The sequence below is a fragment of the Aythya marila genome (assembly GCF_965140915.1).
Source record: "Aythya marila genome assembly, chromosome: 9".
Lineage (NCBI taxonomy): Eukaryota > Metazoa > Chordata > Aves > Anseriformes > Anatidae > Aythya > Aythya marila.
The window spans coordinates 22,001,070-22,016,354 of NC_139050.1; the positions used below are offsets into that span (position 1 = coordinate 22,001,070).

Genomic DNA, 15,285 nt, shown 5'->3' on the forward strand with positions numbered 1-15,285 from the left:
GGGCAGGTGGCGGTGACAAGAGGGAGAGGGGGGGGTGAGGGCTGCCCGCCCCGGGAACGCCGCATCTGCGCTCCCACGCGTGTCCTCCCCGCGAGTGGGCAGGGGAGCGGCAGGCAAAGAGGGGGGCGCAGGGCTTGGGGCTGGCCCCCGGGAGGGGCTGGGGGCTTCGAGGGGGCTTCGTGGGGGCTTTGCGGGGGTCTCCGCTGAAAGAAGGAGTAGGGTTTAAGGGAAGGGGGGAGTTTTGCAAAGCCCCCTCACGGGGGATTTTGCTTTTCCCAGACGCGGTGGCTACGTGGGTCGGTCCCGGGGGTGTTTTGGGGACCCACCTCTGGGCAGCCCCACTCCGGGAGGCGCTGCCTGGAGGGGCTGGAGGCGGAGAATAACGCCCGGCCTCCGAGGGCAGCCCCGCAGCCCGGCCCCGAGCATCCCCCTGCGGCGGGCAAGGGCTGCAGGGCTGGGAGCTGCCCCCCAAAATAAATAATTATAATAATAATTATTATTATAATTATAATCATCATCCCAATCGCAAATCCCAAATAACGCCCGGCATCAAGGGCGGCTCGGCAGGGCGAGTTCCAGCCCTTTGGGGAGCGGTGCGAGAGAAGGGGGACCCCATCCCGCTCGGGTCCGGGGGGGCACGGGTGGGGTGCGGGGGTCCTGGCCGGCGGGGGGGGCCCTGATCCGCAGCACCGGCAGCGAGAGGGGAGGGTGGAGAAGGGGAAGGGGCGATGCTGAGGATTTTATTAAAACAAAAAGTTGAGCAGCGTGTATGTACTGGCGCAGCACCGAGTCTGAAAGATTGTAATTTTCTTTTATGGTGTCTGGCAGGATTTGCAACAGATATTAATGGGAACATAAATAGCGCAGGGAAGGTATTGAACAAAACTGTTTAATGCAAGGAGGTTGTACCGGAGGAAAATCTATATGTAGTTGGGATTGATTCATACCTCGGACACAGCCATCCCCTAAAGGAGTTCCCAATTTCAGCGCGCTCCCTCTTTGATTGGCAAAGCCTGTAATTAAAACAGATTAGAGCGCTCGGTGTTTCTGTTTTAAAAGCGCTTTTTTCTGCCCAACTGGCGGTGGCTGAGCCGAGTTCAAGGTGGGGAAAGTGTCCGCGCTGGGCGAGCGCGCAGCGCAGCGATCCGCGCACACAACCAAACCCATCACCACGTTATCTCTGCCCACCCGTGTGTACGCGGGGATCCACGAGAACCGCGGCCGGATGAAAATAAACTTAAACTTAGGGCACGGACGCCGGAACGGCGTTAATAAGCGAAAAATAAAAAATAATAAAAATAAAATAAAATAAAATAAAAGAGAGGAAAAATGAAAAAATGGGGAGAAAAAAAATGTCATTTCTTCCAGCCCCGGCCCCTGCCCCGGCGGGGGCGCGGAGCTGCCGGCTCTCAGCCCTCCGGCGGCGGCTGCCCGGCCCGGGCCGGCCCCGGTGGCGGCTGTCAGGGTCCCCCCCGGCGGTGATGGATCGCTGCAAACTTTTTTTTGGCGGCGCTGAAATGTTGAAGAGCGGGGGGGAGCCGCCCGTGCGCATGTGCGAAGGTGTCCAAACTGACAATGCTGGAGAGATAGCGAGCCGGGTTTGCGAGAAAGGGAGAGCGTGTGTGTGCGGGAGAGGGAGAGGAGAGAGGGGGAGCGAAAAAAAGGAGGAAAAAGAGAGGAAAAAAAAAAAAAAAAAGCCCCCCCACCCCCCCGGCAGCATCGGCCGCGGGACTGGCAGCATGCGATCCAAAGGCAGGGCGAGGAAGCTGGCCGCAAGTAGGTGCAATCCCCCTTTCTCTTGGCTTTCCACCCTCGCTCTCTGCCATGTTGCACAGACGGGGCTGATGCGGCGAGGAGCTTGGCCGGCAACCTGCAGCATCCCCCGGCCCGGCTCAGCTCGGCTCGGCTCGGCTCGGCACGGCACGGCCCGGGGGCGGAGGGGGGGGGGGGGGGAAGCTGCGGGGCTGCAGCCGGGGCACGGAGCGGGGCCGGATCCTGCGTGGGGGCTGCGGGCTCCCGGCGGGAGGTGGGGAAGGAGTTGAGGAAAAGTTCAGTGGCGAGCGCTGGAAGTTGCTGCCGCCGCCGGGGGCTGGAGGGGGGGGGTCGGGGGGGGGATGTGCGAGAGGCTGCGGGCCCTATAGTGGGCGCTGTGGGCTGCGCGCAGGGCTGGGGGCCGCGGGTGGGGGTGCGGGTGCGTGCGCGCACCGAGGGGCCCCGCAGCTCCGCGGGGGCGCGCAGGTAGCCGGCCCCCCCCCCCTCCTCCCTCTGCTTGTGCCCCCACCCCAAAAGGAACCCCCCCCAACCCCTTTATCCGCGGGTTTCGGGGCCGACCCCACCGGGCGGGGGGGCCGTGGGAGCGCGGCACGCGTGGGGAGGCTGCGCCGAGGTTGCGCGGAGGTTGCGCGGAGCTGGGGGGAGGGAAGGGGGGGCGGCGGCCGGGGGCAGGGGGAGAGGCTGGAGGCAGCCGCGGAAAAGGGGAGCGAAACGCCGGGATTTCGGGCTCCTCTCCAGCGGTTTTTTATACGCTTTGGCCGCCCCGAGGTCTCTGCTCCGCGGGGCGAGGGCTCGGCCGTCCACACGCAACCGCCGACTTATTTAATTATTTGTCCTACGCTCGCTCCATCTGTTTCTCCTTTCTGATAGAGATCTTTGCTTTTAACTGCAGCGGTGTTTTGATTTGATTTGATTTTTATTCTTTTTTTTTTTTTTTTTTAAAAAAAAGAGGGAATCAACAACCAAACTTCGCCAGCTTTGGCGTCCTATTTTAAAAGCAGCTGATGTCTTTATTTTCCCTGACATATCTGGGCAAGTTTCAGTTGATATCCATGTCGCTGGCAACCCACATTCCCGAGTGAAAAAAAAATAAATGGGCAGGCGAAAAAAAAAAAAAAAAGGAAAGAAAGAAAAAAAAAGAAAGTCAGATGAAATGTTGCATAAGTTGCGTGACGTAAAAAGCAGATGCTTATTTACTCTTTATTTGTGAAAAAAAAATAGAGGAGCGTGGAAAAGGGGGAGCGAAAGATCTCTCCGCATCATCCCCAGCTTTGCCGTGAACCTTAACAATACCGGCAGCAACCTGCCTTTGATTAGGTGATTTTCGAGCGGGGAAGCCGGCGCACACAGTTTGCAAACAAAAATGTTGCTCGGTGCCCAGCTCGCGGTCCCTGCTCCGGGGCTAGCACCGTGTCCGCGGCTGCATTAACTAATCCTCCGCCTGCAATCCAGTTCTAAAGGAAATCGGGTTTAAAAAGCCGGGATTCGGGCGTTTTGCGAAAGGCTCGCTCTTTTTTTATTTTTCTTTTTTCTGCCCCCCCGAAGAAGCGCTCGGTTTCACGGCAAGTGGAAGCGGGGTCGGAGGCGACCCCTGCGATGTCGTCGGAAAAGTTTGCAGCTTTTCGGTGCTTTCTTTCGGGGCTGGGACCAGCAAGCATTTCGTAGCCTTCACCCTCTTACGTGGAAAAGCGGCAGGGATCGGGATCCAGCGCGCCCCTTGCATTATTTCACTTTTCATTTTTTTTGTGTGTGCGGCAAATAAAAATCGCCCCGATTGTGTGGCTGCCGCTAATGCTCAGGAAAGCTTTTCCCTCGTCGTCACAGGCGGGTACCTGCCGTGAACATTTGCTCGGCCTCGGTGGAAAACTGCCGAAAACCAATTTGGAGGTGTCCCCCCCTTACAGTGCGCCCAAACTATAAAGAAAAAAAAATAGAAGAAACAAAAAGAGGAATAACTAGTAGAGGAATAACTAGTAGGGAATAACTATTGATAATTTTTTATTTTTTTTTTTAAAGACCAGCTTTAAAAACAGGGGGAAAAGGGAGCTGAAGCCTTCCTCGCTGCCGCGCTTGCGGGGCGAGCGGTGCGGGGCCGGGTGCGGGGGTCCGGGACCGGCCCTGGGGGTGCGGATCCAGCCTTGGGGGTACGGATCCGACCCTGGGGGTGCAGATCTGACCCTGAGGGTACGGATCTGACCCTGGGGGTACGGATCTGCCCTAGGGGTGAGGGTCCAGCCCTGGGGATGCGGGGCCGGCCATCCGCAGCCGCGCTGCACCTGCGTGGTCCCCCGCGGGTCGCGCAGCGCCGGGCAGCCCCAGGGCCTCGGGGAGCTTTTTTGTGCCGGTCCGGGGGGGTTGTGCCCCCCCCGGGGATCCCTTATCCCCGAATAACCCCCGCCCCAGCCCCGGCCGCCGCAAGCCCGCAGCCCTGCAGCCGGCCCGGGGCAGCCCCCGGCCCCCCGGTAGCCTCATAAAGAGGCAGAAGGTGATCAGCTTAGGGGAACACACGTGAAGAAGGAGGCACTTGTTACTTTTACACTTTATCACCACTTTTTTACAGGCAATTTAGTGCGGCCAAGGTAGATCCAGATCCCCCTAACCATCTGAGATAGTAAAATAACACTTTCCTAAGTTTCAGCAGCTTTTCCTGCGCCTGTAATTTGCCTCAGCCTAGTACTTAAAAAACCCCGATTGAAAAACAGAGCCGGCAAGTTTATTTGCCTGTTTAAGACTCGGTCCGGGAATTTGTTTTCGAGCAGGGAAACGTTTGCCGTGCCCGGGCTCCCAGCCCTCGCGGCGGGGCTCTTCGCTCGTCCTTGCTTTACCCGTGCCTGTACCGCAGCCGGCGCCGTGCAGCCGGCACGGCTGGGCTCGGCTTGTCCCGGCTCGGCTTGTCCCGGCTCGGCTTGTCCCGGCTCGGTTTGTCCCGACCCGGCCCGGCCCGCAGCATCCCGGCGCGGCGCTGTCCCCGGGTGGCTTCTGCGCGGCGGCCGCAGGCACGGGAGGCTCCGGGGCCGGCCGAGACAATCCCATTACATGCCGGGCACATCGTCCCGGGGCGCTGCCTTAACCCTTGGCAGGGTGCAGGGCGGGCGGGGGGCTTTCCTCGCCCCTTGCTTCCTTTCCTACTTTCCCTCTTCATTTTCCCCCTCTTTTTTTTGCCCTTCATTTTTCCTCTTTTTCTCCTTTTTTTTTTTTTTTTTTTTTTTTTAATTCCTTCCTCTTTCTTTCTTTCTTTCTTTCTTTCTTTCTTTCTTTCTTTCTTTCTTTCTTTCTTTCTTTCTTTCTTTCTTTCTTTCTTTCTCTCTCTCTCTCTCTCTCTCTCTTTCTCTCTCTCTCTTTTTCTCTTTCCCTCTTTCTTTCTCTCTCTTTCTCTCTCTCTCTCTATCACTATTTCTTTCTCTTTCTTCTCTTTCTTTCTTCTTTCTTCTCTTTCTCTCCTCCTCTCCTCTTCCTTCCTTCCTTCCTTCCTTCCTTCCTTCCTTCCTTCCTTCCTTCCTTCCTTCCTTCCCTCCCTCCCTCCCTCCCTCACTCCCTCCCTCCTTCCCTCCCTCCTTCCTTCCCTCCTTCCCTCCTTCCTTTTCTCTTTCCATCCTTCCTCCTTCCTCCCCTCTCTCCCTCCCACTCCCTCACCCAGTCTCTCCTTTCCCTCCCCTCCTCTCCCTCCTCTCTCCCCCCAATTTTTCCATCTCCCTCTCTCCCTGCCCACCCCCTCTTCCTCCCCCCAGCAGCCACCACCACCACATCTGGCACCGCCGCCTGCCCCTGGGCAGCCACCACTACCTGCTGCCCCCAGCTGCCCCCAAATGCCCCCAAATGCCCCCTGTCTGCCCCCCGTCTGCCCCCCGTCTGCCCCCAGCTGCCCCCCGCTGCACCGACCCGGCTACAGTGAGGGGCAGGGGCAGGACACAAAGGGGAAGGAGGGTCCGAGGAGCAAGCTCGTCATTAATGCGGCCCTGCTTGTAAATGAAAAATGTAACCCTTGTTAATTAGCGCTGTTTACACGGGGTACAAGAAACTTAAGAAATGTTTCTACAAAGGGGAAGGAACTGTTTACAAAACTCTTTCAAAAGTGTGACATATTGCTGCAGTTCCAGCACTAAAAAGCCAAACACACTTACACGCCTTTGAAGTTGGCTGGCTGAGGCAACATTATTTGACTCGGATTCAGCTATTGCTTGTGGGTATAACTAATGGCTTTTACCTCGTCCGTGGGCTGGGAGGGGCGAGGGCCTGGGCGCCGCGGCCATTGGGTCCCCCCGGAGCGCCGGGGCTGGCTCCCCGCCAGCCCTGCACAATGTCAACATTGAATATTTGAATTCCCAGACTCTATTTAACAACTTTCTAAATAAATAAACTCATTGTGTGTCTGTGTTTAAAATTATTTCACCTCTTGCAGAAAAGCTGCAGCATCCTATTACACCGGCCTCTCGGGCTGCTTTTCCCCCCCCCCTTTCCTCCCCCCCCAGCACACGCGAACGGGGCCGAGGGGCTCTGTCTGCGGCCCCATATCTCCCCTGATCCCTTTCTCTCCGTCTCCTCGCGAAGCACGAGTGGGAGCCGCTCAGACACCTCCCGCCCCGCGCTATCTAATCGCTCCCAAAAACAAAGCCAGGTTCACAAAGCCAGTTAAATATTAATCATTTCCAAAAGGAGGCCCACGTGAGTGCCATTGCTGCGGCGGTGCCCTGGACGTACTCAATCATTTTGGCTGCCGTACCATAGGCGGGCTCCAGGGACAGCTTTCATTGTTGTTGCCATAAATGGCTATTAGTGTTCATATTCACCTATTCACCCAGTTATTTGTGTGGATGTGTGTGCATGTGTGTGCCCGTGCCTGCTGTGCTTGTGTGCAGGGGTGTGCATTCACAACACACCTCTCTGCTCGTGCCACGGAGCTCTATAAAGGTGTATGATACCTACATGGAGCTATATAAAGATACCTATAGAGACACCTATATGTGTGTGAACGTACAGCTGAAAAAGCAGGTAAACACACCAGATATCTGCAATTGCACTCAATGCATGTGCTGTGTTACAGAGGGATCCCCAGGCTCCTGTGGGTGCTTGCAGGCTCTGTACCCATGGCTCAACAGCCCTCGGGGTTCAAGATTTTTGTGGCTACCTACAAGGAGCTCGGACCCAGAGCTGGGATCTGCAAGCCCGGACGTCGGTCCCTGGCCTGCGTCCCAAGTGCATTAATTGTGGACTTCCGTGGTGGGAGGACGCACTCTGAAATATTTATTGACTTCACATGTAAGCAAAGATGTTTGGCCAGAGAAGATGTTTCTGGCCGTCTCGGGGAGCACGGCTCTCTGATGGTTGCTGGAGATGAAGGCAGGGTGTGCTGTGAGGACAGGTACCCGCTGCGTCGGCGCTCAGCCCAGCCCGCTGGAGGGTGGCTGAGGAAAGGGCAGTGGGAAGCAGCCGGAGTTTTATAAATCTCAGCTAATGAAGCCTTGTCCACAGGAATTGCCCTGTCTCGCTGTAAACCAGTTTCGAAGCAGATGTACTTAACTTTGGAAGGGACCGCTCAGACGCTCAGGTTTCCAGCTAAGAATTCAGGATATTTGTTTGTTTAAAATTTAACTAGGTTTGCTGTCATTTTTGGAGCAAGTCAGAGCTCTTTTGCCATGATTTAATACAGTCAGTTTTACATCATTTTAGTTTAGTTAGGCAAGGCTGTGAGTTCCTACATGAAAAGCAGAAAGAGGTTTAATCATACATAGCTTTTCCAGCTAGCAGATACAAGTGTAATACTATCCAGTAGACAGAGCTAGAACTGGGCAAATGCAGATTAGAAATACAGTTTATATTTTAAGTAGTGGAGGTATTTAACCATTAAAACAATTTACTGAGAGCTGGGTGGATTTCAACATCACTGGAATTCCTTTGTCTTAATTAAGGTTGGCTGTTTTTCTAAAAAGATATGAGCTAATCCAAACAGGAATTAATTTAGGGAATTCCTGTAGCCTGTGTTGTGCAGGGGGTCAGAGCAGACCATTCTTCCTGGCTTTATACTCTGTGCACCTAGTTAAAGCAGCGCCTTTCATACGGAGGCATTGACTCGAGGCTGGGCTCACAGAATTGCTCTTTAAAAAACGAAATGGACGTAAAAAAAAAAAAAAAAAAAGAAAAAAAACACACAGGCTTCGGCTCAGACAACGGAGAACCGATGCCTGGCTCAAAGTGCGCTGCTCTTTTCCATCACTGCTGCTGCTTGTGTCTGCACTGCAGGGCTCCCGGTGGCTGCTCCTCATCTCAGGGGTGCCCAGTGCCTGTGGTTGAAAGCAAAAGTCCCCAGAGGGGTTTTACACAGGTGGGAAGGGGAAAGGAGCCCATGAGGTCAGGATGCTGTGAGGGGGTCCCGAGGTGCAGCTGCAGGACGCTCTGTGGTGCTAAGAGGTGGCTGTTGTTACCCATGGAGCCAGGACTCTGCCTCTTTGCATTGCTGCTTTAAATCTGAAAATTAAAATGCCCAGGGTATGGAGCAGTCCTGCCTGGTGTTCACAGACCCTGTGCTCCCCCTCTTTTGTGTGCACGTCCAGGCTATCGCTGGGCAAAGCCTTCTCCGGGGCTCTTGCAAGAAAAGGCAACCCCGGAGCCGTGTAGGAGGAGGGAAGCAATGAATATTGTGTTTGGTGCTAAATGTGTAACAAAGAGAAAGAAGTGTGAGCTAATCCAGCAATAGGAGCTGAGAAGTGAAATACAATTTGTTTTATTTCAGGCTTTAATATCGTGGTCTGTTTCAGGGGAGCATTATCTTTTAAACTAGGATATCTGCAACGGCATAAAACCCCACTACCTTGAGGGAACGTCAAAGTTTGATCTCCAAAATAAAGGAAATTCGAAGTTAAGGCTGAAATGTACCACATGGCCTCCGAGTCCCAGTAACAACAGGAGGCAAGGAGGCTGCTGAAGGTACGGCTGTGTGTGGGGACTGCCCCAGCCACGGCAGAGAGGTGGCATGAATCTGAACGGGGCTGGCACGGGGCGGAGAGGCGCTGGCTCAACAAGATCTGCGATGGGCTCAACACTTTTTGCAAGCCTTGGCTGATCTGTGAGGAGCATGTGGGTTTTATGGTGGCAAGTCTGCCTGATAGGGCTTGATTCGTACAATAGGAACACTCATTCCCCTTTGGCACTGGTAGTTTTTGTTTAGAAAATCTCATATTAGGGCAACATTTTTGGACAGAAAAGAGATATACAAAAATTACTTTTTTTTTTTTTTTTTTTTTTTCATCAAGAATTGCTCATATGTCTGATCATGTGCATTACTCCTTAGCCCTGTTTAAACTCTAAACTAAATTTAAATTGCCTGTAAAATAATACGCAGGGTGGAAACTGCCACACGACTGTAGCCCCCTCTCCCCGACCCCAGCCCGGTTCCCTTGCAAAGCAGTGCTTTTAGTTTCAGGACTGCAACGAGCTACAAACCAGAGGAGCAAGACTTCTGTGAATAGGTTATTTTTGGCAGTTGCATCACCGATTATGTATAAAATTTCAAAAAGTATGAGTTCTGCCAGTTTGATCTCGGAGAGGGCTACAGAAAATAGAAAGCCCCGAGACTGCTGTAACATCATCCTATTTTGTCTATTAGCTCTCATTAGATTACCAGGATACCGAGAGCTCCGTATCAGCCAATCTAACAAAATCTCCCAGGTGGCTTAAATTAAAAAAATTAGCCATAAATATATTCTGCATAATGCAATTTATTACGGCTGTTTATTGTGTGCGGTGGGAAAACGCCTGGTGTCGGGTGATCCGAGTGCAGCGCGCGTGCCCCGCTGAAGCTGGTTACACCGCGAGGGCCCCCGCTGAATTTGGAGCCCAGCACCCTGCAAAGCCACACACATGTGGCACGGACCTCGGGAAGCCAAAAACTGCAGCTGTGGTGGGGGAGCTGGATGCCAGGGGAAGGTGGAGGGTGTCTGGAGGCAGCGGTGTTTGCTGGAGAAAGTGGGGAGCAAACGGTGCTGGCCCCAGCATGGATAAACCCAGTTGTACTGGGATCGGGGGCTCGGCTGTGCCCCCCTGGAGGTTTTTCCTGGACGAAAGGCAGAGGGGATGGGGCTGTTGGGGATGGGGATGACATGTCCACCTGCTGCTGGGGAGTTGCAGCAGGGAGATGGTGGCTCCAGAAACAGCTCCTGCCCCTGCCCCTGCCTTTTTGCACCAAGTCAGCACTCCAGCAAGGGCAAAATCATTCCTCGGTTTAACAGAAGTCTCCCCCCACCCCCCCCCAGCTCCTTCACACACACATTAACACCAAACTGGCAGGGCTGATGGAAAAGGATTTTGCATTTTGGAAGCCGAGCTGGCTCAGCGCTCGCCGCGGGCCCGATCCCAAACCCACTGCTGGAGCCCGTGGAGGTCGCACCGAGTCCCAGGGGCTTCGGAGTGGGTCTGGCCGGAGTCACCCCCCTCCCTTCCTCCTCCAGAGCTTTTATCAGCAGCCTGTGCTCTGCAGCGAGCCCCGAGATGTGACGGTGTAACAGATACCTGCATTTACATCGGCCTAAGTGAATTAGGTCGGCCCTGTAATCTGGCCTCATTTAGGAGCCGTTTCAGCCATTAGGATGAAACACGAACACTGCTGGTGGGACTGTGGTGAGCCCACATGTTTGTTTCCCACTGTGCCCCCTCCCTTCAGCCATCCCATGGGATGGGGCTGTGGCAGGGGCCTGGGGAGGGGACCCGCACCCTGACAGTACCCATGTCCCCTGCGTTGCATCTCTCCAAATAGCCCAAATTTGCATCTTCTAACCAGATATTTTTTGCTGCTGAAAGCACCTGGTACCTGCAGGTATGTGCTGCTGCTCGTGCTCCATCACTGCCTCCCTGCTTCATCCCATACAGGTGTGTGAGAGGTGAGGACTGACTGCCAAGAAAAAGCACCCCAAAACATATAAAACATGACTTGATGTGCTTAAATTTTTGGTTTAAAAGCTATTTAACATTTGAAGCATCTGACAGAAGTGATTGACTTTTCCCTCTTGAAACTCCTCTGCCATTTGAACTCAACGTGGGCGTTTCCACTGCATTTTATTCACTTGCACCTTGGTGGGGAACTAAGCAAAGCTTTCGGCGTGTTTTAATCCTTCCCTTTCTCTTCGTGGCTCTGCACGAAGGGAGGAAAGGAAACATGTTACTTGAAAGAATTCTGAAGCGATATTTCTAGTTTACTTTTTTTAGGCTCTTGGTGTATTTTTGGCTGCAGGGACTGGCATGGGGACTGGTCTAAGAATACACAACAAGAGAAAAATAAATTGGCTGTATCTGTGCTAACAGCACCGCTTTATACTCTTGGTGTTGTTTTTTTTTTGGTTGCTATATCATGATAATGGTAATTTACAGCAATAATTAAGACCTGTGAACAGGAAAAGATGAATGGTATTTGTTTGTCCTGATTGTTTCAGTTCTTATAGTAGCAACGTCTGAGTAGTCTGACTGCCTATGGAGGTGCTATTAAGTGTCTGTGCTCTGCCTGCCCAAATAATTGCTGTGCAGGGGGTTGAGATATGTGGTGCCATGCAGAATGAGAAATGGCAAAGTGATGTGCTTGACCAGACAGGACACTGGATATCAGAGACATCCGAAGGATGCGAGCAGGCTCAGAATGAGAGAAGAGATGAAATGAGCTGTGCTGGACCAATGCCCCAAGTGAAAGCCCCACTGAACCTGTGCCTCACAAGCTGGCACAGCATTAGACCTGGGATGGGATGGAGCAGGGCTTCCCCCTGAAGGGTCAGCTGTGCACCAAACCCAGGAGACCCATTTCCAACCTGGCACTGTGATTTATGAGGCCTGGAGTTACAGGAGTGGCCACAGAGCCCTGCCAGCACTGGGTGCTCCTTCTGCTGAGCTCTGTGCAAACACGGGCAGCTCATGCAGAGCTTAGGACCTAAGAAATGCAAATTAAACCTCAGGCTTGGTGCCTTACGTATGCAATTACCGCATTGTTGGAGGCAGAAATAAAATCCTGGGCAGAAGTTGATGTTGTAAGGAGAATCCACCAAGTGGATTCTCTCTCACCAAGGGGCTGCATAGTGTTGGGCTTTTTGCTTGTGTGCCAGTGGGTGTGCTTCATTTTTTCTATCCCTTTGCCTTTCAGTGCCCCCCTCGCTCTATTTTAGAGGGCCCTATTATCTTAATCTGTGGCTGTTGGGTGACCAAGACACGTTAAGCCGTGAGGATCCTGCAGCATCACCCACTTGCTTTCAAAGCAAAGAGCCCTGAGATCTGTAGGGAAGGAAGGGGGCAAACCCAGCAGAAAATTCAGCCCCACAAAACCCTGGGGCTGTGGTGCCAGCACGTTTCCTGCCCCGGCACTGCCAGGGGGATGTGAGCAGAGTGGCTAACCAGTGCCAGCAACCAAAACGTTCCCCAAGCCTGCGAGGCTTATTATGGTTCTTTTAAAGTCAGTGCCAAGAAAAAGGGTCCACACAACCTCCAAGTGAGGCTTCATAAGCTCAGTTTTATGGTGGGATAATTTGGAGCCAAACCATCACGGATTTTGCATAGAGAAATACCCCAAGGAGCATCACCGACCGGGAAGAAAATATATTGAGGAAAGAGAAGACTGATAATTTTATGGCTTTCCTTGAAGTTAGGCAGTAAAATGGGCTTTATTTAGCAATTTCCTCACTTCTGATTGCAATTTTGTTACCAGAGCAATGTTTTTAGATATAATTTTCTGTGAATGTGGAGAAACTTTAGATGCCCAGGCTTTGTGCACTGTGCCCAGAGGTGCCACAGTGCTTCCCACGATCTGCCTGCAGTGTAAAACGTTTGATTTTGGAGCAGATTGCTGGGCAGGGCGTGATGGTAGCACTTAGCTCTGCTCTTAATGCTGTGCCTTGAGCCCATGTGGCCGGACAGCCCTTGGAAGGAATGGTATGAGCATTTGAAAGCCAACTGCATGGCTTGATCCAGGTCACGGATGAGGGACACAGATATTTTTTCGAGGATGAAGTATTTCTAACCTGAAATTTAGAACCCAAGTGGGGTGATCTTTGCACTCTTAAAGCTCATCTTCCTAAACAGGGGCTATTAAAATCCCTTGTCCCTTAGCCTTTTGGCCAAAGCACGTGTGCAAATCCCATCCAGAATTTCTCTGGTGGGATTAAGATAAACCTCCACTATGTTTGCTCCTTGCGTGAGTAGTTATTTTTCACTCAGCATGGTTCAACTTTAACAAAAATGTATTTCACAATGTAATAATTCACACCCACTTTTCTTTGGGAAATCATTTATAGAAGGGAAGTTAAACGTGGGCAGTCATTAGCGGGAGTACTGCTGATACATGCAACATGTCCAAATGTTGAGGGAAGTGATTGTGGGTACAGCAGAAGATGCCATCATGACCTTGGCAGTTTGTTTATTAGACACAAAATCACGGATATTTCTTCTTCCAGCTGTAACTGGTCTGAGAACTCAGATATAACCTTAAAAGCCCTTTCTGGGGTTTTGAACAGAATTTAAACCTCATCGCTGCTCAATACTATTTATGCAGCTTGAATGAGAAAAGGGAAAACACCACAGGAAAGAAAAAAAAAGGTGCAGAAACTAGAGAAAAAAAGGTTTTTCACCATGATGGCTGAATTTCCTCTTCAGTGTAGTCCCTCCTGGTGTCACTGCACAGCTGGAGCAGAGATGTGGGGAGCATTTGATGCCTTTCACCCACTGTGTTGGTGCGCCCTGTGCGCATGACAGCTGGTACCCAACGAGCTCCTCCGACAGCCTCTTGGGTGCTGCAGGCTCTCCCCGGCTGCTGGCAGCAGAGGTGGCACTGGAGGTAAGGCAGAAGTGTCCAAAGGGCAGGCAGGTGCTCTGTGGGGAGAATATGGACAGTGGGACAAGCTGACGGACTGCTGTCAGCCCCCCGAACCAAAGCAGGCGGACACATCCTCTCCAGTGGCACCTTCCCGCGCAGGAATATTAAAGTAATTAAGGGCAGTGGATTTAAGTGGTGATCGGTATTTTTTAAATACTAAACAGGCCCTGGGTATGCTGTTCTTGATGGTTTCCTCCCCTCGGTGCCACACCACTTTTGCATCCACCTGCACAAACTCAGCAAGCTGATGTGGCGAAGTGACCCCTGCGCATCCTGACCTCCTCCTCCCGATGCTCAGTGGGCACAAAGGTGCTGGGCCTGCCCTCGGCTCCCTGCCTTCCCCCCGCGTTCCTGAGCAGCAGAAATGGCCGTGCTCGGCGGGTCGGGAAGATCCAGCTGAAGGCTGCGAGGGCTGGAGGGAGCGGTGTTGCTTTAGGCTCCCTGCCCGCTGAGTGACATATCAGGAGGGAGAAGTCTGAGCCTGAAGCGGTGCCGAACAGGATTGGAGCGGGCTGGGAGGCTGAGCTCCTGCAAGAAGGAAAGCGAGGAATTCAACAGCAGTAAAAGGGAGGTTAAGGAGAGAACAGAAAGGAAAGGAAATAAAAGTGATATGAAAGGCTGGAAAAACAGCTACATCCAGATATTAACCGCTGCTGCTGTATTTGGACACCACACTGAGCTAATAGGAGTACTTGGTGAACTTGTGTTGGTGTGGAATAGGAGACAATTTCAGAAATGATCTAGATCTTCAGAAACATGGAAAATATTTTAGCGAAACATATTTTGTGTGTGTGCAAATCTGCCAATAGCTTGAAGATGTATTCTGCAGGAGACAAGCAGGAGAAGGTATGGTTTGCTGTGGGATTTTCAGCCAAACTCCCTCACTCTTGGAGTTTGAGATCCCTTTTTTCTCCAAGATGCCTTTCCCCGGCTGTCAGAGGAGCAGGAGCAGACAGACCCATCCCCTGCCGATCAGATGTGGCCGCCTGGCAGCTGCAGAAACCACACAGATAGTGCTGCCTCGGAGGGTTTTGTTCCTCCGTAGCATGCTGGAGCAGGAGGAGCAGCCCCAAAGCTGGTGCGAAGGCGGCCGATGGAGGCGAGGGGCTCTGCTGGCTGCTCGCCCTGGGATCTGGCCAGGGCGAGGAGAAAGCAGATACAGGGCAATCTTCACTCTGTCTGGGGCTGCTCCCATCTCTAACACTCAGGAGGAGAAAATCCTGACAGTTGTTTAAAACAAGGAGCTTCCCCTCCCTTTTGGGTCTCTGGATGTTCCTGGGGATTGCGTTCTTCCAGGAGCGTCATTTGTTTTGGAGCGCAGTATCACGGCCAGACAGCCTCGACTTTAATTTCTGGGAACATCTTTACAGGCTGTTTTCACAGCTACATAACAACGTTATTTTATCTATCCATCTCTCACACCATTTCCCGATATACAGAATTATCAAGGCTACCCATCAGTCACTCCTGTGTTTTCTAGTCCTCAGTGCCTTTACCAGTTTTAGGACATCTTTCTGGCATTACAGCTACACTGATCTCGGTGTTATTATTTTTTCTTAAATTACTTAAAATCTTAAAAAAAAAAAGTCTGTTGATGTGCAAGGCTAGCTGAAGAGAAGCAAAAGATTAAGCTGCAGTTATATCATTACTAACTTCCTGAATGTTCAAGTGAGGAA

At 52.4% G+C, this 15,285-nt stretch overlaps 1 protein-coding gene across 7 annotated transcripts in view; it reads left to right on the top strand.

Moving 5' to 3' along the window:
- The first annotated feature begins 1,499 nt into the window (after nucleotides 1-1,499).
- Nucleotides 1,500-15,285, top strand: part of MECOM (MDS1 and EVI1 complex locus) — a 315,396-nt gene continuing 301,610 nt past the window's right edge. For 3 of the 7 annotated variants that reach the window (XM_082767046.1, XM_082767045.1, XM_082767047.1), the window contains exon 1: nucleotides 1,501-1,776. In XM_082767046.1, the coding sequence (XP_082623172.1) occupies nucleotides 1,518-1,776 (259 nt within the window). In that variant the 5' untranslated portion in view covers nucleotides 1,501-1,517. Of the gene's footprint in view, nucleotides 1,777-15,285 lie in introns of all 7 variants that reach the window. The other 4 variants (XM_082767040.1, XM_082767048.1, XM_082767041.1 and 1 more) reach the window with 3 other exon arrangements.